The 27,730-nt window shown below is 32.7% G+C and overlaps 1 protein-coding gene across 1 annotated transcript; it reads left to right on the forward strand.

Annotated features, from left to right (window-relative positions):
- Window positions 1–20,076: 20,076 nt before the first annotated feature.
- Window positions 20,077–24,547, forward strand: LOC100813055 (B3 domain-containing transcription factor FUS3). The gene is made up of 6 exons (XM_003553925.5): window positions 20,077–21,314; window positions 22,986–23,075; window positions 23,186–23,286; window positions 23,479–23,525; window positions 23,620–23,696; window positions 23,903–24,547. Exons 1-6 carry the CDS (start codon window positions 20,916–20,918, stop codon window positions 24,185–24,187), a joined length of 999 nt encoding a protein of 332 aa, XP_003553973.1. The 5' UTR covers window positions 20,077–20,915; the 3' UTR covers window positions 24,188–24,547.
- Window positions 24,548–27,730: the final 3,183 nt, after the last annotated feature.

A 27,730-nucleotide genomic window follows, 5' to 3' on the forward strand; every position in this document is an offset into this window, starting at 1 on the left:
TGTAGGCTTTGTGTGTGTGAGAAGGTAAAATGATATTGTGTCTAGCATTACAACCACACACCCATGACCCACCCACCCATACACACATACTATTTTTTATTTGTTTTGGGCTTACAAAAAGGATTCTAGTGTTAGGTGTTAGGCTATTGCTTCTCACACGTCCCAGTTGCTTCTTGCACTCCTTTTTTACCTTTTAGAATGGTCAATTTGGAATGTAAAATTACATTCTGGAATGCACTCCTTTTTTTGTCTTTCGAAATTATCAATCTGGAAGGTAAAAAAAATTCTAGAAAGAGTGCAAGAAGCAACACCCTAGATGTTATTAGTAACTAGGCCTAATCTAATTAAACTATAGTTACTTAGGTTCAATTCTAATTTTAACTAAGCCCAAACATGTGTGACAACCCAGTTTTGGGAGCTACAATTCACACTACCAATAATGCAAAATTTCTCTTTTGTCCATTCTCCAAATTCCTACACCCCCTCCTCCTTCAACTTCTTAGTCCTTTAACTGCATCGTCACGTCATCCTATTGTCCACCTCCAATGCATGCGACCCCACTCTCTTCCACCAACACCACACACGACCCCATCCCCATCATCCACCACTATGTGTGGCACCCCCCGTCCTCCACCATCGCATGCGACCCCATCCTTCTTCTCCACCACTGCGCGCCACCCTTCCCCTATCCTTCACCATCGCAGCACGAAGGTCACAGATCTGGCTACGAAGGCCATAGATCTAGTTGTAAAGGTCACCAAGTTCGTGACCCTTTCGCATCCTCTCTTTGTGTGTCTCGTCGTCGTCACCCATTGCATGATGGTTAGATCTGTGACTTGTTGCCATCAACCAATCATTGTTTGTGTTATGCATTTTTTATCTTATGTGTGTGAGAATATGGGGGAGAGGAGGAGCAAAGAGATGGGGAATTCGGGGAGGGAAAGGGACAAGGATCAACTAGATGTAACAAAAATATGATTATGTTGATAAAATTACAAATGAAATCATATTTTCATTACACACCCAGGGGTGAAAAAAAGAAAAACAATAGAATCGTATTTTCATTGTTTTATTTTTTCACCCCTATGTGTGCAATGGAAAGACAATTCCATTGTACAAGTTTATAATGGAATCGTATTTCGTGAGAATGATAATTTTTAAATTACATAAAAATCAACCCATATGAGTAGTGTCAATAGTACTTCTGGTAGTGCCAATAGCAACTACTCCTACTTTTTATTGTTACAACATACATTTTATTAAACTAATGTCCAATTAATTGTTCTTCTAGTAGTTCTAATTACTAACATTCTATTTAGTTTATTTACTAACATGACTTTTTTAAATACTAACAACCTAAGTAATTGTTTTAAACATTTGATCTATTAAAACTTTATTTATTTTATTCACATAAAATCATACACATCACATATAATTCATATAATAGGAATTAAAAACAAATAAAAATGCCAAACGTATTGCGCATTAATTTTCCGCATACCAAACAATTATTTTCAAGGTATTATTATTTCAAATTTATTTGTGACATCAAAATAATTAAACCCCATAAAACTTATCTATAAAACACATAAAAGGATAAATTCCTATCAAGCGGAAAATGGGTCGTTACATGGATTACAAAGGATCATATGCATAATTATGTGTATTGCTATCTAACCCCTTAGCCAACCTCTACTTTATGAGAATATTTGTATCTCTTAAGATAGTTTGTTGCACACTATACTTTTTGTCCTCATTTATACTTTTTCATATACTCCACTATAGCATGTTTAGTTGGATCCAATTTGTTCAGAAATAGAAAAGCACACCTTGTTAAAGCCTACACATTGGTCTAACAAAGGAACAATAATGTCCCATAGTTAAACTTGCTTCCAACAAATCTATACTAGTTATAGCTTGTATAATTGGTTCCAATTTGTTCAAAAATAGAAAAAACATGCCTTGTTAAAGCCTTCACTTTGGTCTAACAAAGGAACAATAATGTCCTATAGTTGAACTTGCTGCTAACAAATTTGGCTTTCTTCACATGAAAAAATATGTCAGGCATTTTTAAGACCAACACTTCATTGAACACAATTAGATGGACATTCAATTCCCATAGATCTCAAAGGCTCAAACCCTAGATGAGTTGGAATACAATCTCTACAAATTCTTCAAACAAGTAATTTGACCTTTAGAGGAATTTGAAGTTTCCATATCAAATTCCAATCTTCAACCACTTTCAAACGAGAACTATCAACAATTTTCTCCATGAATGTTCTATAAGTTAATTTGACTGAATATTAACCATTCTTCTTGGGGAACCATATACGCATATCCACTTCAAAGGAACATGTAAAAGTGATCCAACAACATCTTTACCCAATAAATCAAATATAAGTAGAGCATTCCATCTTTTTTCACATGGTAATGTAAGGTCATTAACAGCTAAATGATGTAAAACATTATGTTGCTCACTATTAAGCCTAAGACTATGGTTTCTCCTTAACCAAGACTCCTTCCACACCTTTATATGTGATCTTGTTCCAATTTGCAATCTATATCCTTCATTTAACAATACCTATGAACTCCAGATGCTACACCGTGCATATGACAGATTGTGACCAATGATAGCGTCCAAAAAATGTTCTCCCCTAGGAAAATATTTAGCTTTGACAATCCTCATAACCATAGCCTCTAGGTTAGACATAAACTTACAACCTTGCTTCCCTAGCATTGCTAAGTTAAATCCATAGAAATTCTAAAATCCTATATCTAAAAACTCCTTATTTATAGCTAGCTTCTACTATTCCGATCACTTAATACCTTTGGTATCCCTTCTTGATGTATCGGTTCAACATACATTGGATTTCCATACTATAGGTAGGAATAGCCTAAGCCGTAACTATAACAAAAACTCACGTCCAACAACATAAAGCATATATTTAAATGTTTCCTTCTTTCTCTTGCTAACATAGACTTTTCTTGAACACCAAGCATATCAAGATAGAATCACAAGTACCTTGGTTAACATTTCTACTAAAAAGAACCTCTAATTTTAACTTGTTGACAGCTTAACCCGAGATAAGAGCTAAAACAATATCCTTAATATTGGCGCGTTCTTTGATTGAAGCCCTATCAAAGAAAAGACAATCATAGATGATAAGGTGCTCCCTAATTTTTTTTAACTCCATGTATATCCTATCCACCTTCATCTTTTCTAATCATAGATGATAGACCTTATGCAAAAATGATCAAGAGATACAGAGAGAGGGTCCCTATAATGTAACCTTGTCTCAAGCTTAATAGTGCCCACCTATTTACTATTCATAAGACCAAAATAGTTAACAATGTTGAAGCAGGACCCTTTATAAGCAAAATGTTTTAATAACAACAAACTTTTAAGAAGAAAATTCTAAGTTCTTTAGACCTATGCTACTAATGGTTTTCCTTGAGTGCTTCCAAAGAATCAAGACTTAGTCAAAAAGCATGGATAAAAGGTGTGAAGCATTGACCAACGATAAAGGTTTCTTAATTCTAAAGCTTGTCCAACTACAAAAGCAAAAAACCAAAAGCAGTAGGACATTAGAAGCTACACATGACTTAAAAGCATGATCTAGAGGTAGCATTAGTCAAGGGGTAGACATTAGAAGCTACACATGACTTAAAATTCATCAGAAGATGCAATGTAAAAACAACAATGAAGACATTTGTGTCTACATAGTCAAGAAGCACACACCAGAAGTTGTGAGGAACAAAGTCATGCACTAGTGTACTAATGCAATATCATGACAAACTCCTCTAAAATCAATGATCAAATATGAAGAAAAGAGCTAGTCACGTACTACTATTCCTATATTAATAAGTTAACCGTGAGAAACAAAAATGAGTCTCTAACATCTGCAATGTTAACAAAAGGATCTACACCATTATGTAGAAGACTCACTTTTCTAAAAGAGTAGCAAAACTCATGACTATGCTGGAGAAAGGACGAGTCATGAGTCACTAACAACAGTAAACACAAACTTTAATATTTCAACATTCAAGTTGTGTGCAAGTTATTTCAACTAAGGAAGAAGGAGTCATTTGTGTGATGGTGATGACTCATAACTGATCTCCTTGGCCTCCAAGCCTCTCTAGACAAGAAGTAACAAATCTCTTTGATCTCTAAGACAAGGTGCAATAAGTCCTCTTTAAGGCTCTATATAAGGATATTGAAGTACAACTAAAGTTCTTTGCTATGAAGGAAAATAGTATAGAAGTGGTATAGTTCAGGATCCTTATTACAAATATATATCATTAGCTTTTGATGTAATACTTCCTTAGCCTAGACTCTCTAGAAGTTTAGAGCCAAATCTATCTAGCCATAGAGAGTCTGTAAACAACTTAAAAAAAGCTTACTAATAAGTTTTCCCTGAGTGATGTATTTGGTACTTGTCCATAAATAGAACTCGTTTAGGATTGGGAACCTCAGAAAAGAAATCAGTGGATTCTTACTTTTAAAGGTGATAGAGAGTTATTCAAAGAGCATAAGGACCTAGAAGCACTTCATGAGTTGAAGGGTCCAATGACAAGGTCTAGAGCCAAGCTTCTACAAGAAGAGATGACCAAGAGGATCAAGGATGGACTACTCATCAAAGGCAAGGAAAGAGAAAATCACAAGGAGCTAAATTGGAGCACATTGCAGATTGTTGAATAGCTTGCTTAGTCGCACCAGCTCGCTAAGTGCAATTCCACAATTAGGCTTAGCGCGAATGTCTAGCTTAGTGCAATTCCAACCCAAGGAGAAATTACGCATAGCCCGAGATATTCAGCTTAGTGCAATTCCAACCCGAGGAGAATTGGGCTTAGCACAAGATGTCTAGCTTAGCCCAATTCTAGCCTGAGGAGAATTGGGCTTAGCGCGAAGTGTTCAGTGTGAATTTATGAAAATTCTTAACTCTTGTTTATTTGTGTAATGGGTTTGACTTGATGTAAATAGGCCTTATTAGAAGCTTAGTTATCTTCTTAAGCCTAGTTCTATAAATACTCAGAAACTCTTAATTGTCGGAACATTTTACGTAATTGAAATTAAGCTTGTTCTTAGAGAGAGCTTACCCTCTTTTTTGGCTTTTGACTGGAAACCAAATTGATTCTTATCAAGGAAGCTATTCCTTTGTGGTGAATCTTCCTTCAACTTATCAATTCTTTGCAGATAGTGGTGTCATTTTGTTTATCTTCTTCGTCTTCTCCATCTTTTTGGATTTTCTATTCTTGTGTTCTTTGAAGGCCAACAATGGTGATCTTGAATTTGCATCCGGAACGATCTGAACCGAGTGTCCATGGCTTGGATTGCATCACGTGGTATCAAAGCTTGAATCTGAAGAGCAGTTCGAAAATATATCCATCAATTAGGTGCAGCTTATCATTTTTGTTTTTGAGTTTTTCTGAAAAATGAGAAATTGATTTTCATTTAATTCTTGTTTGTTTGTGTTTAATTGTGTGTTTCTTGTGTGTTTTTTAGTTAATCTGGCATGTTCCTTCAATTTCCCTATCTTTTTTTGAATTTGGAGTTGATTTGGTCATAATCTGAGTTTGGGTTGTTCTTCATGAAATTCATAGCACTGCTGGAAAAAATTGTGACTTTTATCCAAAAAAAATTATGTTGGAGAGCATCGGGACATTTGTGAAAATATAAAAAAGTTTCTGGTCCTTAAAGAGAAAAATACGAGGGAACAAAGTGCAAAAAGGATAACATATTTTGGGTCAAAATTAAGGACCCAAGTGCAAAAAAAAGTTAAAAAAGAATTACAAAAAAAATTTAACGATCCTCTGTGTGCTTATTGTTGTTTTTTAATACTTTCATTTGTTTTGCATAATTGCAGTGGTTTATACTCAGCCAAAAAAAATATTTTTTTTACAACATTAGAGAAGAAAATTTTTTAATTCTTATATCTTCCTATTTATTTTTTCTTTGGCATTCCATTTTGAGCTTTTACTGCTTGTCTTCTAAACTTCCAAGATTTTGTCTTAGAGTTTTCTTTCTTCTTTGACCTCTTAAGTCAAGTTTGGATTTGTTTCATCTTTCACTTTGGATACTCCTTGAATTGAAGTCTTTGGTTGATCTCAAGGACTAAAAAAGAGTAAAATAGTGGAAAAAGACAAGAGTGAACATTATAGAAAAAGTCTTATAAGTGTGAAACACGAGTGTTGAAGAGTGTAAACACTTAGTGAGTGGTAAGGTCCAATATTTGTTTTTACTAACCTTTTTCTTGTAGCAATGGTTTCTGAAAGTGATAGTGATTCACCTTCCCCTAGATCCGCTAAGCTAATGGCTTCATTGGCTAAGCAAATGGATAAGTTGCAAATAAATATTGAGAGGAGAATGGGAAAGAGGTTTGATGAGATACAAAAAAGCACTCAAGAGTTGAGTGGAAAAATGGAAGACATAGAGAGGAGGAGGCATCATTGATCACCTTATTCTTCTCAAGGGACTAATGATGGCTATGAAGAAGGTAGAAGGCATAAGCATAGGAGGAATATGGATGTCATGGATGATGTAAAGGTTAAAATTCCCAAGTTCCTAGGTACTTATGATCTGCAGGCTTACCTTGATTGGGAAATGAAAGTGGACCAAATTTTCAATTGCAACAATTTTAGTGAAGAAAAGAAAATGCAGTTGGCTAGCTTAGAATTTGAAGGTATTCATTGGTGTGGTGGAATCAAATCCAAGTGGATAGAGAAAGATTGAGAAGACATAGAATGGACATTTGGGTGGTCATGAAGAGAATCATGAGGGAGAGATTTGTCCCACCTCACTATGTAAGGAAAATGCATAACAAATTATAAAGGCTCTATCAAGGAAGTAAAAATGTTGATGATTATTACAAGGAGATGGAGATTTCTTTGATAAGAGCTAACATTGAAGAGGCTAATGAGGCTACAATGGCTAGATTTTTGAATGGCTTGAATAGGGACATTCAAGATGTTGTAAAGCTTCAAAGCTACAACAATATTGATGAACTTATACATAAGGTTGTGAAAGTGGATCAACAATTGAAGAGGAAACAAACCTACAAGAAGACTTCTTACACTTATTCATCTTGGAAGGATAAAGACACCTCCAAGAAGGAGGGTTCTTTTTCACAATATCTTGAAAAGAAGTCTTCAAGAGATAATCCTACTTCTCCTACTTAACCCCCTCCCAATAAAACTAGTTCCATTAAATGTTTTAAGTGTTTGAGAAAGGGTCATATTACATCCCAATGTCCTAACAAAAGGACCATGATTGTGTTAGAGAAAATAAAGGTGGATAGTGAGTCTTCTAGGAGTACTCCTAGTTCCTCTAGTGAAGGGAAGGATGTTGGTTTTCTTCCACCGGAAGAGAGAGATCTTTTGATGGTAAGGAGACTCATGGGAAGCTTATACAAAGATCGAGATGTTACACAAAGAGAAAACATGTTTCATTCTAGATGTTTGCTGAATGGAAAGGTTTGTTCTTTAATCATTGATGGTGGAAGTTGTACCAATGTTGCAAGCACTAGATTAGTGGAGAAGCTTGGTTTAAAAACTACCCCTCACCCTAAGCCTTATAAGTTGCAATGGTTGAGTAACAATGATGAGTTGGTTGTGGATAAGCAAGTGTTACTTAGATTCTTCATTGGAAAGTATGTTGATGACGTGCTTTATGATATAGTTCCCATGTAAGCCAGACATGTGTTGCTTGGGAGACCTTGACAATATGATAGAGATGTTGTCCATAATGGGGTCACCAATCATTATTCTTTCTTGCATAAAGGTAAAAAGACAGTTTTTTCACCTTTGCCTCTAAGTGAGGTGTGTGAGGATAAAATAAAAATGAGATTGAAAAGAGAAAGAGAAAAAAAAATCCAAGAAGGAAAAAGTCCTTTGAGAGAGAAGAGCCAACAAGAAAAAGAAGGCAAAAAGAGTGACAAGAAAGAACAAAAGAAAAGAGTAAAAAATAATTAGTGATAAAAGAGAGTTTGTTCATCAAACCTAAAGAGGTAAAAAGAGTGATGCTAACTAGACAACCTATGTATTTACTCATTCCAAATTACATGTGTTTGTCTTCTAGTGCCCTTGAGTTGCCTTAAGGTTTTGATAAACTCTTAAAGGAGTCTGAGGATGTCTTTCCACAAGACATTCCCCATGGCTTGTCTCCTTTAAGAGGAATTGAGTATCAAATAGATCTTGTTTCGAGAGCTTCACTTCCTAATAGGGTTACCTATAGGAGTAATCCGGAAGAGACAAAGAAGATCCAAAAGCAAGTTAAAGGGTTGATACAAAGAGGATGGGTGAAAGAATGCTTAAGCCCATATGCAATGTCGGTCATCCTAGTCCCCAAGAAAGATGGCATGTGGAGGATGTGCACAGATTATAGACCCATCAACAACATCACCGTGAGGTATAGACATCCTATCTCCAGACCTAATGATATGTTGGATGAACTTCATGGTTCTTGTGTTTTCTCTAAATAAATCTGAAAAGTGGTTACCATCAAATTAGAATGAGAGAAGGTGATGAATGAAAAACAGTTTTTAAAACTAAGTTTGGACTTTATGAGTGGTTGGTCATGCCTTTTGGCCTAACCAATGCACCAAGCACTTTTATGCGACTCATGAACCATGTTTTGAGGCACTTTATTGGCAAATTTGTGGTTGTTTACTTTGATGATATCTTGATTGATAGCTTAACAATGGATGACCACTTATACTATGTTAAGAGTGTCTTGAAAGTGCTTAGACATGAAAAGTTGTTTGGTAATAGGGATAAATGTGCGCATTTTGCACTAATCAAGTAGTGTTTCTAGGATTTGTTATGAGTGCTAAGGGAGTCTAAGTGTATAATGAGAAAATTAAAGCTATTAGAGATTGACCCATACCCAAAAATGTGAGTGATGTGAGGAGTTTCCATGGGTTGACTAGTTTCTATAGCAGATTTGTCAAAGATTTTAGCACCATAGCATCTCCATTGAATGACATTGTTATGAAAAATGTGGAATTTACATGGGAGAGTGAGCAAGAGAAAACCTTCAATACATTGTAGGAAAAGTTGACAAATGCATCCATTCTTGATTTGCCAAAATTTTCAAAATCTTTTGAAATTGAATGTGATGCATCCAATTTTGGCATAGGTGTTGTATTGTTACAAGAAGGTCATCCAATTTCTTATTTAAGTGATAAAATTAAGGGTGCCATCTTGAACTATTCCACCTATGGCAAGGAACTTTGTGCACTTATTAGATCTTTGCAAACTTGGCAACACTACCTCTTTCCTAAGGAGTTTGTGATTCATAGTGACCATGAGTCACTCAAACATTTGAAAAGACAAGGAAAACTTAATAAGAGGCATGTCAAATGGGTATAGTTCTTGGAACAATTTCCTTATGTGATTAAACACAAGCAAGGCAAGGCTAATGTTGTGGCTGATGCACTTTCAAGGAGATATGCTCTAATTTCCATGCTTGAAAAAAAAGATGTTTGGATTTGATCACATAAAAGATTTGTATTCTCAAGACCATGACTTATCTAAATTGTTTGATTTTTTTGAAAAGGGTTCTCATCAAGGTTTCTTTAGGCATGAAGGATAATTGTTTAAAAATAACAGATTGTGTTTGCCTTAAAGTTCCTTGCGTGAACTCATGATTTGTAAAGCTCATAAAGGGGGGTTAATGGGACATTTTGAAGTTGAAAAGACTTTGAACATTTTGCATGAACATTTATTTTGGCCTAAAATGAAACATGATGTTATCAAGTTTTGTTCTAATTGCATTGTATGACATAAGGCAAAGTCCAAAGTCATGCATCATGGTTTGTATACTCCATTGCCAATTCCTACCTCCCCTTGGACCAACATTTCCATGGATTTTGTACTTGGTATTCCAAGGTCCGAGAGGGCCAAGGATTTGATTTTTGTGGTTGTTGATAGGTTTTCCAATATGGCACACTTCATTCCATGTCACAAGGTGGACGACGCTTGTCATGTGGTAGATCTTTTCTTCAAAGAGGTAGTGCGTCTTCATGGATTGCCTAGGAGCATTGTGTCTAATAGGGATTCCAAGTTTTTGAGCCATTTTTGGAAAACATTGTAAGGAAAACTTGGAACCAAACTTTTTTTCTCCACCACTTGCCATCCTCAAACTGATGGGAAAATCGACGTAGTGAATAGAACACTCTTACAACTCCTAAGATGTTTCGTCAAAGGTAATTTGAAAACTTGGGAAGAGTGGTTACCTCATGTTGAATTTGCCTATAACAGGGTAACCGACTCTACCACTTCTTTTTTTCCTTTTGAGGTTACTTATGGTTTTAATCCTTTATCTCCTCTTAATTTAATTCCCTTACCTAATGATTCTTCTATTTTGAGTAAGGATGGGCTTTCTAGAGCCACTTTTGTTAAGGACCTTCACGAAAGGGTGAGAAATCAAATTGAGAAGAGGATGGAGCAATATGCATGTCAAGCAAACAAAGGGAGAAAGTCCATCGTATTTAAACCCGAAGATTGAGTTTGGGTACATCTAAGGAAGGATAGGTTTCCTTCACAGAGGAAATCTAAACTCCAACCTAGGGGTGATGAACCTTTCAAGGTCCTTGAGAGGATTAATGACAATGCCTACATGATTGACTTGCCAAGTGAGTATGGGGTGAGTTCCACTTTCAACGTCATTGATCTTTCTTCTTGTGATGTAGGTGTTTTAGATGCACATCCGAGGATGGATTCTTCTCAAGAAAGAGGGGATGATAGGGGACTATCCCAAGAGCATAATTCAAGGATGGATTATTTTCAAGAAGGAGGGGATGATAGAGGGTTATCCAAAGAGCATAAGGACCTAGAATCACTACATAAGTTGAAAGGTCCAATGACAAGGTCTAGAGCCAAGTTTTTATAAGAAGAGATGGCCAAAAGGATCAAGGATGGACTATTCATCAAAGGAAAGGAAAGAGAAAATCACAAGCAACTAAATTGGAGCACCTTGAAGATTGTTGAACAGCTCGCTTAGCCACACCAACTTGCTAAGCATAATTCTAGCAATAGGGCTTAGCGCGAATGTCTGGCTTAGCACAATTCTAACCCGAGGAGAAATTGGGCTTAGCACGTGATGTCTGGCTTAGCACTATTCTAACCCGAGGAGAATTGGGCTTAGCACGAAATGTCTGGCTTAACGCAAACCTTCAACGTGAATTTATGAAAATTCTTAATTCTTGTTTATTTGTGTAATGGGCTTAAGCTTGATGTAATTAGGCCTTATTAGAGGCTTAGTTATCTTCTTAAGCCTAATTCTATAAATACTCAGAAACTCTTAATTGTAGGAACTTTTTACATAATTGAAATTAAGTTTGTGCTTAGAGAAAACTTAGCCTCTTCTTTGGTTTTTGACTGAAAACAAAATTGATTCTTATCAAGGAAGCTATTCCTTTGTGAGGAATCCTCCTTCGACTTATCGATTCTTTGTGGATCGTGGTGTCGTTCTGTTCACCTTCTTCATCTTCTCCATCTTTTTTTTATTTTTTGTTCTTATGTTCTTTGAAGGCCAACAATGATGATCTTGAATTTGCATCTGGAACGATTTGTACCGAGCATCCATGGCTTGGATTGCATAAGAAGGTTGTGAGTGACCATGACAGGTTATTGTGAGAGTCAAATAGTAGGTTTTATTATGGGTTGGAAGCCTGGAGATGCTTTTCAAAAGAATACATGGGTAGAGGTTTTAACAATGATATATCTTTGATATAAAATTATTAGAAATTTTTGCAAACAACTCTTCAAGTCCAAAAAAAATTCCTACTCACATACAAAAAAGATATATAAAATAGATTCTACCTCCCTAACTCTAAATTTTCTTGAGTAGTTTCTAAATTAGTATACGATACTATCTTTGTGTGATATTTACTAGAAAAACTATTTTAAACAAAGTGCTATCAAAGGATAATGATTGCTCCTAACAAAGCTTCTTGAAGTTAGAACTCTAATATATCTTGAAAACTTCAAAAGTGCATGTTATTATGCAAAAAATCATAATTGGTTAGGTGTCACTATTCAACCCCCTACTAGTGACCTTCTGATTCACTTAAAAAAATTGTCACACAAAGAATGACCAAATTAATTTGTTGTTGGTCATATCCTAACTTACACATCATGGCTTCTAAAAACTCCTAATCAACTATGAATGCCTTGCTAATATCAATTTTAAAAGTAATCTCCCCTTACTTCCTACACGTCTTACATGTCAAATAATGAATGATCTTTGTAGCAACCAAAGAGTTATCAAGATAGATTTATATTCTGTAAAAGCATATTACTCCTTATAAACACATTTGGAGATGACTATTATGAGCATACTAGCTAAATCCTTTGATTAATTTTTGTAAACAACATTATAAATAGCTATAGGTTTCATATCTTTCATTGAACTAGGATTGTCACATTTGGGATTAAGTACTAGATTTGTATCATTTATTGTAGCAGACAAAACTTCCCTCTCTCAAGCCATTGAGAACATGCATTTGATACATTTGTGCCACAAATATCCCAAAAGTGTTGATAGAATGCAGAATTCAACCCATCTAGACCCAAAGATTGGTTGGATGCATGCTAAAAAAAGCCTTATTGAACTTTGCATGTGTAAAAGGAACTAATAGTCCAACATTTTCTAAAATAGTAAGTCAAACATGCATTGTATTGATAACTAGCTCATAAACACCTGTACAATTAGATTTCTAGCTTCAAGAGATGTGGCACCAAGGGGTGGTGACTACCACCATGTGATGATAAGCCCCTCTTCAATATTTTTTCATGTCTTTCCATATTGCTTATACTAAAATGGCTTATGCGTCTTCCAATGTAGATGTTTGAGCTTTTATGCCCATTAAATCTTTCCATAAGCTTTTAAGTCTTTAAGGACTCATTACCACCACAAAATTAGCCTATGCGAAACCTTCCTACAACAAAAAAAAACACATAAAAAAGTCCTAGATAGAAAAACTAAGGGGGTGTTTGGTTTGACTGTTTTCTGTTTTCATTTTCAGTGAAAACAAAAAATGGTGATGAAGAAGTGTTTGGTTGGATTTTTGAAAACATTTTCAATGAAAATGAAAACAGGAAACAACCAGAAAATGAAAACAATAAAATTTTGTTTTCAGTGTTTTCAGTTCAAAACAGAAACCTCATTTTGGATAAAATGAAAATGCGATGGCAAGGAATGTAATTTTAAGCAAATCTAAAAATACAAAAAGACAAGAAGTTAACATATCATAAATTTTTAGTATTTTTATTTCCTGAAAACAGAAAACAAGAAGTCAAACCAAACATATTTTCAGAATTCTAATCTTTTGAAAATGAAAACAGTTTTTAGAAAATGAAAACATAAAATGAAAATGCAAACCAAACACAGCCTAAAGAAATCTCATATGAGAACCTCAATTAGTAGTATAGTATGTAATGCATTGTACATGTTTGTACAATGAGATGTTATGGTATGTAAGATATAATGATAATAATGAGGACCTAACCTATGAGAGGTAGGATCCTCCACATGAAATGTAAAGTGAAGCCACATGCATCTGTGTGAACCATGCATCATAACATGAACTATATGTGTTTTTCGAAAGTAAGGAAATGGGTCTATTTGAGGAGGTCAGGAAGATTTATTGAACTCTGGCCTTAAGGGTGGTAATACTTTGTGTGGAAACCATGTAAGCCTATGTTAATCCTATGGGTTGTGATCTACTTGCAAATTAGCTAGGTACCTTGACAAGTCATTGAGGGTATCATCCTGGCTAAGTGCTAGTGTTAGATGCTTATAGTGTAGCGATTTGTTGACTAGATATACCTCCTAGGCTACTTTTACAAAAGAGTTTTGAATGGTATCACATGCATATAAAGCTAAGAACATAGAACACATTACATTGCATGAATACTTGAATGTAATTGTGCTTGAAAAATGTGAATGCTAAGAGATAAATGGTGTATATGTTTGTGTTGCTACCTTGTTAACTTTTATACCACAAGCATGTGGTGAGATTTATCTCACTTCATTTGTTTTTGTGTTTTCTTTTCATACCATGTTTTTGTCATTTATTTCAAGTTTTGTCATGAGAATGTATGACTTTGATAGCTTTTGACATTGAGGCTTGAACTAGTTATAGCTTTTTGTTTTGAGTTTCATAATTTCGAACTCTAGGACTTATTGCTTTTGTAAGGTCAAATGTGAATCAATATCTTTTATTGATTATTAAAATATTTATTTATGTTTGAATTGCTTATGAGTAACACGAATGATGTTCTTTACCTTTGAGAAAGAAAAGTTTTCAATTCAATATTTATTTTGCAACGAAAAACTATACCATATTTTGCAATATTTTATTTCATAGTTAGCTAAGGAGTAAAATATGTCTCACATGGGTCATTACTGTAAGGCCCAGATTCAATCCATGCTTGCTTGGACTAGGCCCACCTTTGCTCCACTTTTTCTCCCTATAATTGATATCATTTTGTCTTTCTTCATTCTATTTCATGAAACCGTCATAAATTATTAATTGCATAAATTCTTGAATTTTTAGACTCATTGATTGGCTCCTTTCCGAAATCCTTCCTCGTTTAGAACCTGATCATTAATAACACAATTTCTCTTAGGAAATTAATAACACAATTAATGCTCCCATTATTGGCCTCCAAATTGTTATTAGAATTTGAATTGTTTCTTTACTCTGAATTTCAATCATCATCACCTCCATTCTGCAACCCCTAATTGCCATCATTCCTTCCCCTTTGTCCCTAGTATGCTCTTAGAGTAACTCTATCCCGAACCTTGTCATTCTCTTCTTTCTCAAACTGTTTTTCGCAAAAATGCTCATTGTGGCCAAAATGTACCTTACAAAACAGAATGTTCCAAGTCTTTCATACTTAAAACTCACAATCTGTTACTCTACCTTCTTTTTTTTCCTTTTTGAGAGGCTCTTTAACATTAACTCGAACTGTTACTCTCAAAAAGTTCTCCATCCTCTAGAATTATTACTTGAATCATACTCCATGAATTTCTCAATAAAGTTCCCCTAATGCTTGCCAACTATTGGCCTGCAAGAATACCATTAACCTTTTATATAAAATTATTATTTACATATTTGAGAAGAAAATAATAATTTAAAAGCTTTAGTAAAAAAATTGACAACATCATCACACATGTATTTAATTTATAAATAGTGAGATCTAATTAATTTACAAGATCAATAAGATTAAAACTACATATATTTTAAATCAAAGAAACTAAAAATGTAATTAAATTCAAATTTAGTTCAAAAGTAATTATGTGTAAATGTTTTAATTTCTTTTATGTTAATTTACTTTGAAAAATCAGATTTAATTTTTTTAAAAATAAATAAGATTAAAAATGAATTTTAATTTACAGCTTTGCAATAAATACTTTTATTGTTGTAATATCAATTTATATTTGAATAATCCAAATTAGAAAATATGTGAAGAATATATGAGATATTTTGTGAAAAATGTTAATTCATGAGTATATCTTAAATATTTAGTAAATTGCATCATTTACTCATGAGACTTTGTGAAATTACATCAAGTCTTCATATTTTTTTAACCTCCACAAAAACCTCTTAATTATTTGAAAAATACTACCCATATACTCTTTATACGTTACATTGATCCCTTAATTGTTTAGAAAAATATTACATTGTGTTTTGTTACAAGGGAGATTGTCGTAAATATTTAAAAAACACGAAGAATTCGTGTAATTTATTTTCACGAAATCTCAAAAGTATTTAATATAATTTACTCTAAAATATTTAGATTTGAATTTTCAAGTTTATGTTAGAATACATTGCTCCCTTGAAATAATATATGCTTTTTACATGTTTTAAACTTTTGGCATGTGGTTTGCGTCATTACCTAGGATGTATAATTTAACAATATAGAGGCTTATTTAGTTTTAATTATTGTGAGTGCACAATTTATTTTAGAATTTACATTTCAAGTATTGATGTTTAATTCAATGTTTATAATGTTGAATTCATAATTGAAATTTCCACATTGTAAATCAGCACTTGTTATTGTTCATCAAAGACATGCAAGCATAACAACTTAAGAAGTAATAATTTTTCAAAAAAGGACAATAAAAATTTAGTATACTTACAGTACAATTGAACAAACATTGATACTCTTTTTTAAAGAGATAATCAAACACAACTGACCATGAATTTTAAAAACTCCTAATTAGAAATAACATTTGCTCATTCTTTTTTTAAGTTTAAATATCTTTTTAGTTCTTATTATTTAATTTTTTTTATTTTTCATTCTTGTAAAATTATTTTTTTAAGTCATTAAAAATTATGTTTCTTTTAATTTATTTTTGGTCCTTAAAATACTTCAAATAATATTTTGGATAGTGAAAAAAAATAGTAACAAAAAATAAAAATAAACATAATTTAGAAGGATTAAAAATAAAAATAATTTTACAAAAACAAAAAATAAAGAACACTAAATTACAAGCAATACAAGAAATAAAAAGTATTTCAGCCTTATTTTCAAAATGAAATTCCAATCATTGAAACGATTTTACACATTAGAGATCATACACAATCAATATTATTTTAATTCATATTTTGTCAACAAATTCAAATGATTGGCAAACCAAACACACCAATAAAACATAAAAACAATCATTAAACGCGGCAAAAATTGTCCCACAAGCAAAATAGGGAATTGCAAAGTGAAGGCCACAGTCGGAAAAGAAAATATAATAGACATACAAAAAAAACTCAAAATGAATAAAAACAAATGAAGAAAAGAAAAATAAAAATGTTAATTTAGAATAAAATAATAATAAAACTAAGAATAGTAAGAAATTTATCTTCGATTGTATAAGTTATAATTATAGATTAAAAAATAATTAATTTTTATCATAAAGTTATCAGTTTAACTGATTTAAGATTTAATTCTTAGTTAAAACAAAAGCTTAAGTAAGCTTTACATGCATAGATTCTACAGCTAGCTTGTTCCCACACCCAAAAAAGAAAAAAAGAAGATATTAACCACACCGGGGGAAAAAAGATTCTACTTGTTCACTAGATTGTGGTCGTTTATCAAATATATATTAGATAATTAGATAATAGTTAAATATATCAATTTCATTTTGAAAATTTAATAAATAATACATATACATCATATTATTTATAGAGCTTAATTAATTTTGATAAACTGTCAATGTAAGGATTATTTTATATTTTCAATTAATTAAAATATTTTATATTAATAATGTTTAGAAAATGAATTTAAATACAATGATATAATATTATTTTTTCAATGTCAGAAGAATTACAATAATTCACACACCTTCTTCAACCAATTAAATTAGATCTATTTGCTGATACATTATGTTCAATCATAATTAAAGTGTCATATAATTAAAAATTATTAACTTTATAATATATTTTTTAAAAAACAATATCAAAATATTTTATAATTGATTGACGATATAAAAATGCTTATAGTAATAGTGTATGAAAATTAAAGTCATTTTTAATTATATAAAATTAAACTATGATGTAAAATATTAAGTTTTCAATACATTCTAATTAAATTTAATTTAATTCGTGATGTTTTAAACAATTATGATAACTTACTTTCTTTTCTTTTTATTATAATATATAACTTTGAATTTAATTTCTTTATTCTCTGAGGCTTTTTTATTATTGAAGAATATACTAATCATATAAAAATAGATATTAGTATCTAATAAGAGAAATTTTATTTTTACAACACTATACTTTTGTACAATTTTGTTTTACAAGTAAACGGTAAAAAAACGAGTAATATTTCTTTCGATAACAGAAAAACGAGTAATATTATGGAGAGAAATGGAAGAAAAAAAGTTATAAATAAGTTATAAAAGGTAAGTACTAGTATTTGGAATAATGTAACTCATTCAATAAATGTGAACGTCATAGACTCGTGGTTACATTCATGTTCTTGCTTTCCTTTATTTTCTTCTTTTTATGGCGAACAAACCATTCAGTGACGAATAGCTGCAACTTTATGCGCAGAGTATTTGACAAACTAACTAGTAGAAGCTAATGGCCACATTAAATTGTTTTTTGTAGATTTCTTTATATTGATTCTAAGCCAGCATTTTGCCTTACGATCGAAGGCATAAGTAACTGTAAGAGTCATATTAAATGAAGGCACTTAATTGTTCAAAGACTTTAAGCGTAAAAAAAAGTTTTAAATATATTTGTATTTCTAATAAATATTTTATTTGTGTTTGCTTTTTTAATAAACTTTTATTTTCTGTTGAATTTTTAATAAAATAAAGTTTTTATTGTTGTCTATAATATTTTGTTTTAGTTCCTGATAAATTAATGATTTTTGTGTTTGTTTCCTAATAAATTAAAATTTTATTTAGTCCCAATTAATAATAACTAAAAAATATTAAAAAACAAATATAAAATTCATCAATTTGCCATAGACTAAAAAAAAGTATAAAGGATTAAAAATAATTTTTATTTTATTAGAGAGACTTAATGGAAGGCACAAATTTATTTGGCAACAAACAAGACAAATCCAATACTTAGAGATCATGAAAAAAAATTGATACTTTCAATTTTCAAACTAAAGATACTTACACTATTCAATATTATAGCCAAGTATGCGTCATCCCATATTTGAATACTTCTTGTTTGCAAAATAGACATTGCGCACGCAGTAGTGCTCTTAATTAGTACTACCTCAATCTCAGTAATTATTGCGTAAAAAGAAAAAAATTATTTCAAAATAATAGTTATTTTAGTTGTTTAATATAATATATATATTTTTTTACTTATATTCTTTATAACATTAATAATATGGGTTATAAAAGTAAAAAGAAAAATAAATTAATTAATGATGATAAAATTAATTTTGTAAAATTTTTATTTTTTTTATCTATTTATTGATATTTTTTAGTATATATAAAACAACTTAGGATAGCAATTATAATGGCACAGACAAAGTAGAAATCAATATTTGACTCTTTTAAAATATGGAGATATATTTTATATAGGAAATATATAAAGTATAATTATAATTAAATTTACGATTATTGGTCCTTTAGAAAATTGAAATCCATAGTGACTAACTAATATTTGGTTTATCATTTTGATGCGCATATAGTAATACTCACATAGTAATTACCCAAAATAACTTTCTTAATTACACTCAATAAATTAATCTAGTTCTACTTTTTCATAATTAAATAAATCTCAATTTCTGTTTTGTCCTGTGGAACACTGATAAGTGAAATTAAATTTGCTCTAAAACTAAAGGCAGCGTACGCTAGAATATGGTGTAGTAGAAGTGACAATACAAATATACATATATTAATTACTACAATAACCAAGAATAGTTAACAGGTTCATCAGAGTCAAATCCTAATTAATCTTTCAATATGAAACAAATTTTGTGAAAAATAAAATATGGTTTTGTAAGCACATACTGTTCTACTACTGGTACAAAATGAAACCGTAGTAGTATATATATTAATTAATTATAAATAATAAGGCAATTAGTGGGAGTTAATAGTGTCATTAAATGGGTTTCTCAAAAGCACCTGTGCATGGTGACCAGGTGGAGTCTGGAGCGAGTTTGGGAATCCACATATGACCTCAGAAATGAAGCAACTGTACTAGTACAAGTAAAGGAACAGCAATTATACTCTGCAGCGCGCCCCACAGGACGCCAAAAAATTAAAAGAACAATCACGTGGCTCATATCATATCTCCATCACACTACCACCAAAGAATCCAAATCAAATCACCATGTGCTACTCTTGTCACACTCCGCGCCACGTGGCGCGCTCTCAGTGCCCGAGTCCAGCATGCACTAATCAACACCCAACACACAATATTATTACAACACTCACTGGGTTTTTTTTTTTTCATTCATTGTGCTTGTGCCCCATGCAATGCAACCAGTTTTTTTTTTTTTTGTTCAACTTTGAAATACAATACATAGCACCTTCCCCAAACTCCTCCTCCTTAATTTAAGCAAGAAAGATAAATAGAGAGTGTGTGTGGGGGGTTTTATTTAAAAGATGAAAGAGAGTGAGTGTGAGAGTAGTAGTAGTCCAATGCAAATCCAAAAAACGGCATTGATTTCTGTTGTAAGTTTCAGAACTTTAGCAACAGGTGGAGGGTGTTATCGATCACCATGTTTCCTGTGTCTTTACCATCCATCCGTCACTCACTGCTTGGGCAATCTCTAACCACCACCACCACCCCGCAGCACCAAACCCTATGCCACAAACTTAACCCTGGTTTGCACCACACCCCCTATTCACACGCAGCCACATTATCATCGATCATATCATAATGTAGCCAGCAGAAAGTGCCAAATCCAAAACCAACCCATGAATCCAATCCTCACATTTGGTCACCAAAACTCATTAACCCATATCATTTAGATAAAGGGAGAGAGAGAGAGAGAGAGAGAGAGAAAGAGAGTGTGTGTGAATGTGAGTGGGGGGTGGTGTTTCAATTCATTTATGTTATGGTAAAAGTAAAAGGAAGCAAAGGGAGAGGATGGGGAGAGGAGTGAATGCAGGATGCACAAATGTCATAAAAACCAGACCCTTATAATCACAAAAAACCTTGCTAAAAATAGAAAAAATCCAAAAAAAAAAGAAGAAGAGAGAGAGAGAGAATTTGGATTGAGTTGGGTTGGGGGAAGAGAAGAGTGAATGAGAGTTCCACCATTGATCTCTTAAACACCAAACCCCACACCCATTTCGTGAGTGCCGAGCGTCGTTCTATCTATTTTTTCTCTGCCTACACACACTGATACTGAGAGAAAGAGAACCAACTACTACAGTCACAGAAAACCAAAAAAACACTGTGTTGTGTGTGTGTCAAAAAAAAAACCCTAAGCTAATGATGATGGATCAGCGACAGCGAGAGAAGCTGCTTCACAAAACCGAGGCCTGTGCTTTCGTGGCAGGTGTTGTTCCGGAGCTTTCCCTTGTCACCGTTCCAGGGAACAACACCAACAACGTTAACAACAACAACAACGTTGTTTCTCATTCTCAATCTAACGGGTCGGGTCGGATCCAGGAAAACAACCACCACCTTGGACTCGTTGCTGCTGTCACCTCCGCCTTCGGTACCGTTCAAAGGAAGAAAAGGATGGCGAGACAAAGAAGATCCACTAAACCCACTTCGTTGATGAACCATCTCAACAACCATAAGCACAACAAGCCTCGTTCTCTTCCTTCTCCCAGTGCATCCTCCTCGTACGTGCCACTCTCCTCCGCAACTCTCCAGCCCGCACGTGTGAGTTCCCCCTTTTAAATGTGTTTCTTTCTCTAAATCTCTCATCTTATATACAGTCATACATAGCTTGATTCTCAATTTTGTTGTTGCTATATCTTCGGATATTGTCTTTTCCATAAATTTTCTGCCCCCATTTTTTTTTCAATCTCTTATTTTTTGGATCTTTCATAAATTAAGTGTTTTTCGCAATCTTATTAAAATTTGGAGTTTTTTTTTTTCATGGACAAATGTTAATTGTTACTTTTAGGAGAGATCTGATCCATGATCTTTTTTTTCTTTCTTAACTACCTCATCAATCTTATATCTTCAAGTTTCGTCATCTTCATAATTCGCGTAATAAATGGAGTTTCATCTATGTAATTTATATTAATCTTTAATTCTATTCTTTATACGTTAATTATCGAGATAAAATTCTAATTCTGATTAGAAACTTAAAGAATTGTATTTAAGATTTATCCTTTTGGGTTTTCTTTCTTTTATATGGTTGTGTTTATTTGTCTCGTGATTCTCATACTTATTTAAATAGTTTTTACGATAATCTTTTCCGATGCTAAATGTAAAGTTCTTTAATTCTATACATATATCTTTATTGTTGAGTTACTTTAGTACCATACCTGTTTAAACAAAGCATAATTTAATTGTTTGATCTTCAATTTTGGTATTTCTACGTGTGAAAGGTGGGAAGGGTGAGAACGGAGGGCAAAAGTGGCACTCTGGTAAAGAAATGAACTAAAAAAAAAATTTATATTAAATTCCCCACCGAAGAAAAAAAAGACTAAAAGGAAACACAATATATGAAGAACTACATCTAGAAGAGAATCTCTTTCGAAAACAAGTTTTTCTTTTTATGTGGGTTTCGAAAACAAGTTAAATGAAATGAAGTGAAGACGTCATGGGCTATTATTTTCTTTTAAAATTTTTTCGTAACTCAATTTGTGTTGTATATTAAGTCGCTAAACACAAGTCAGACATACTTTGATTCCCTAGCTAGCTTGCAAATCTTGGAACCTCGTGTCTGATTGTGCAACCAAAAAATATATACGCTTACACGTAAAAAGGGGAAGAATTTTATCGCGCTGCTAAAAGGGGCATGATCAATATAAGTACGGAATTAGCCTCATAATGGATATGTGTATGTGTGTATATATATATATATATATATATATTTATATATACAACTTTTACATATATTAAAAACAAATTATGTGGAGTTACCTAAGTTTCTATCTTCAAACTTAGTAGGACATTCACTTTTTTTGTTTTACTTTACTGGGGTGGGAAAGAGTTACAAGAGGAGTTAAATTTTGGTTATTAATTGCAAAATTGCCAAATATAGTACTACTACATAATACATGGTTACTCTTATTACTGGTATATTATCTATAATGTTAATGTCCATCCTTTTGTGTAGAGAAATAAAATAAAATAAAAAGAAAAAGAAAACTGATGATTAGTGGTTATTGACGGCTTCATATTTGGGAAATTGTGTATTCAAGACATCCATAAAGCATGCTGGACATGGCAGCATTGATGTCTTAGTTATACAAAATTAGCATGTTTTGCCACAATTAATTATATTTTGCTCCCCCTTTTAGGTGAATGCCTTAGTTCCATGTTTTTATAATGAGATTGATAACAGAAATTGCCTAATTTCATTTACTTTGCTTTTAGGAAATCGATCAAAGAAGGTTGAGATTCCTTTTCCAGAAGGAGTTAAAGAACAGTGATGTTAGCTCCCTTAGGAGAATGATATTGCCAAAGGTTTGGCCTATGTCAATAACTCTTTACAGTAATATTGTCTCTACTTGATTTCTATTCCTTCGTGAGCCTAGCTATAATAATGAATTGTGCGACAAATTACAAACTTGCAGAAAGCAGCAGAGGCTTTCCTTCCAGCTCTTGAATCCAAAGAAGGAATTGTAATCAGCATGGATGATATAGATGGTCTTCATGTATGGAGTTTCAAGTACAGGTCTGTTATACATATAGTTGGTTTATATGCATGGATGGCCACAAAATAAACAAAAAATTGAATACATAGTCACATTATTTTACCACGACGAAAATTGATACTAGTTGAGAATATGATTTAAGTTTATTTTTAGTTAATTGATACTAACAATTCAAATTTATAGGTTATTGTGTTTGTATTTGAATAATGCAGGTTTTGGCCTAACAACAACAGTCGGATGTATGTACTTGAAAATACTGGTAACTAACTCCTTCATTTGCTAAAAGTAATGGTCTAACTATTGGGAAAGGTTATATTTTGGTTATGAAATATTCTTATGCTGAATGTTTTCAGGAGATTTTGTCAACACACATGGCCTTCGCTTTGGAGATTCCATTATGGTTTACCAAGATAGTGAAAACAACAATTATGTATGTCTCGCCAGAAAGTTCATTTTTTTAAAACAGTTTTGAATTAATTTCAAAATACTGTTATGCACATTTTTTTTTCTGTACATTCTGTTAAGCCTTTTTAATTGTGCTAACTTTCTAATTTTATATCGGTACATTCTGTTAAGTGTTTTTAATTGTGCAAACTTTCTAATTTTGTATCGACTGCGCGCGTTACATTTCTGCAGGTTATTCAGGCCAAAAAGGCTTCTGATCAAGATGAATTTATGGAAGAAACTAGTGATACCATCAATGATATCTTCCTTAATGATTATGAGGTGAACAAACCTGGTTGCTTCAATGTAACTAATCCTGCAGTGAATGATACAGGCATGTCATTCATATATGAGACTACCTTCTCAAATGACTCCCCTCTTGATTTTTTGGGTGGATCAATGACCAATTTTTCAAGGATTGGGCCAGTTGAAACCTTTGGCTCTGTTGAGAATTTGTCACTTGATGACTTCTATTAAAGGCATCAAATCACAAAGGAAGCACTAACGTGGTACCAAGACTAGCACTGTTAAGTGTGTGCTTCTTTATTTTGGTACTAAAGAAACATATAAAGTGTGCTTTTTGTTGTTGTTGTCATGACCATGAGAGGATTTATGTAGAATAAAAGAGTAGCCATGCCAGGTGGGCATGTTTTGTGTTCCTCTCTCTTGAACAAGTGGGACTGCTCTATGATGTATTCCTTATATTTTTAATTTGTTGAACAGCATCTATATAAATTATTTTCAAAGTTCATACAGTATTATGCAAGTAAATCATTTAGGAGGGAATTGTTTTGCATGTGTGGAATACCAAAGTGATCAATAGAAGTGTTTTGTGTGTTCCTTTGCCTTGGAAAGCACTATGATTTATTTTGTTTTTTTGATACAAGAACAGCTCTATGATATATTACTTACAATTTTAGTTGGATGGAATCTATATATATGATTTCGATTTATGTTCGTTATAATCGACACATAGAATAATGTGTAAGTAAATTTTCTTAAGAGAGACTCCTAAATCCTAATTGCAGTAACACTTGAGTTAATTTTAAAGTAATATCATGGGTATAGTATTGAAAAAAGAAGGAAGGGAGGATTGGATAAAACCTAAACAAAGGTAAAATTTTAATTCTAATTGGAAATCAATACTAAAAGGTCTTATAGAACTGTATTCAAGTTTTGTTTTGTATGAAATGGAATTTGAGAAATATGAGAAATTTATACTACTTTTTGTCACACTTTTTTTGGGGTGGGGATACTACTTTTTAACACATTTTTACTACAAGAAAATTATGTATTTGTGACGGATCATACCATGGACCTGAAGTCGATATTTGGAAATGTGACTGTTACCAATGGTTTTAGTCATAGCAACTTTGGACCTTGGATAAGTAATCAGGTAGCCACTTGTTCCTGATATAGTAGTCAATAAGTTTGCATGTTTTGGGAGGGAATGAAATCTATGTGCAAAATTACTAAGAATGTGTTTGAATAGAGTAATTTAACTAGGTAATGTATTTTTTTATAGGGAATTAAATTCTTTTTTTATTAAAAGTAACTGTTTAGATATTTTAATAAAAAGAATTTAAAATTTTAGAATTTTAAAAGAGATTTTAATTAATTGAAAGAATAGAATTTCAAATTCTATTTTCAAGGAAGTGACTCTTGAACTTTTCTCTCTCTGGTTCGTTTTCTCTCTTCTCTCTTAAACTTTTTCTCTCTCTCTCTCTGGTTCGTCATTCTTCGCAGCGGTAGCAACTGTTTGGAATCAACCGCGAAAGCCACGACGGCGAGCCGATTAGCCGCGCCGAGAGAAGATATAACCAACTGCATCGCACACTTTAGCATGTGAAGTTTCGTGCCGCTCATGTTGTTGCCAACGTCAAGCACCGTCACGAGATCCATCAGAGGCCGTCGCTGATGTCCAGAAGCGGTAGCCGTGCATAATAGAGAACACGAGCGTGGTGAAGAGGATCGCGAGAACTTGGAAAGATTGCGAGAACTCGAGCCACATGAAAGACATGAAAGCGGAAATCGCATGGTAGAAGAGCTGAAAGAAAACGAGCTTACAACGTCGTAGGACGACGAGGACGATTCTCAACATGTGAAGGAAACGCGAGAGGTAGAAAAGGTAGGACCAGAAGAAAACACGACCAGAGGGACTCGTCCCAAGGGGGAAACATAGCAGCCACTGGAGCGGGTCTTGTAGCGCTGCCAGAGCCACCGCGTCTCTTTGATTTCAGTGGCGGCGGAGACCAAGAGGTCGGCGAATATGGTGACGGAGATGACGGACATCGAGAGGCTGTGGAGCACGGGAATGGGTCCCAGCGGAACGGGTCTGCCACATCGAAGAAACAAGGCTAATGTCAGGTGGAGGAAAATCTGAAACTGTCATTTGGTGATAATTCTGTGATTGTTGAAGAGGTTCTATCCAAATACAAAATTTTAAAAATAAAAAAATTTAAATTAAAGTATTTGAAATTCTCAGAATTTAAAATTCTTTAAAATTTTAAATTGTCTCATTCAAGCACACCTTAATGGATTTCTCATTAGTAATTTTGGTGCCTATTCAAACAAAAACTTTACGTAAAAATTTAGTGATGACTTTGTTGATGATCTGACTATCGATAATGATATTTTTCCTTATGATAAGTAAGTTGTCAATAAGTGACTGTTAGATTATTGATGTTGTTTTTAATTAGCTTTCAATAAGGGTATTTTTTGGATAAAATTATTTTTCTTTTTGGCGGTTAGTTATAGTAAGTTTTGCCTAGATGAGACACACAACTTAACTTCTTCCTCATTATTATCTCATCCAGCGCTCGCCTTTTCTTTCTGCCATAGCCAACAGTAGCTAGCAGCTCCACTAGCAAGGACCACCACTGCCACCAGCCGCTGCCAGCGACTCCGTTACCCGCGAGAACCACCACCGCTACTTGCGAGCATTGCCACATTAATCTTTTCTCTCTTCCAACAACACCATAATCCTCTCTTTCCCTCTCCAGGTCAGATTTTTTTCACACACGCTTTGTATATAATTGTTGGTGATAATCTTGTTTGCATTCTTCAAATTTGAACTTGCTGGTGATGGTTTTTTTTTTTTGTTTGTTGTATCAAACTTTATCTTGTTTGTGTGATATGATATTCATTAAGTTAGTCATGTTAATTTATAGAAATGTTTAATATTTTTTTAACTATCATGCTTAATTTATAAAAAAACTTGACGAATTATATTTTTTTACATTCACGAGACTTCAACGAGACATTGTTTAAGAATATAAAGTCTAGTTCTACTGGTACCACTGATATTGATTAAATGTTAATTTTAGTTTGCTGTAATGTTTAATTAGTAATCTTAATTTACAGAAATGTTACATTTAAGTGGAATAAATTTAATAATTTTGTAGCTTTTATTTTTATCAGCTATTGAGATGATAAAAAGGTTTAATTCATATACGAAGAAAATGTAGCAGGGATTCTATATATTACGAAAACAAAATATTTTTGAATTTGATTTTTATATTTTTTTTATTCTTTTGCTTTCATAAACATATCTCTTTTCTATCGTTTAATTCGATCGGTTTCTTTTTAGTTTCATTTTTTCAAGTTTTTTGTTTTATTTATTATACTTCTCTAGAGTAAATTTCTATATATTTTCATGTTATATTTAATATTTGAAGTTTTCTGATTGATATTATTTTGTAACTTTTATGTTTTCAGTTATCGAAATTATGTAAATACTTAAATTATTGGTTTTTTAAAGGGGGAAAAAAGAAAGAGAGAATTCGTACTATCTATACATATAACCTTACTCAAGTTATTTATACCTTATTAGTTTACTATTTCAGAACCCAAGTCTTACATTTGATTTGTGAAATAATTTTGTTTAATCCTCCTGTTCTTCAAGAAAAAAGATTTTAATTAATTCAAAGCTTAATAAAAAAAATAAGTAAAATTTGATAAAAAAAATTATTTTCGTCAAGAATTAAATTTAAATACGATCTGAACGATTTAATATTGATT

This window comes from Glycine max, chromosome 19, assembly GCF_000004515.6.
Source record: "Glycine max cultivar Williams 82 chromosome 19, Glycine_max_v4.0, whole genome shotgun sequence".
Classification (NCBI taxonomy): Eukaryota; Viridiplantae; Streptophyta; class Magnoliopsida; order Fabales; family Fabaceae; genus Glycine; species Glycine max.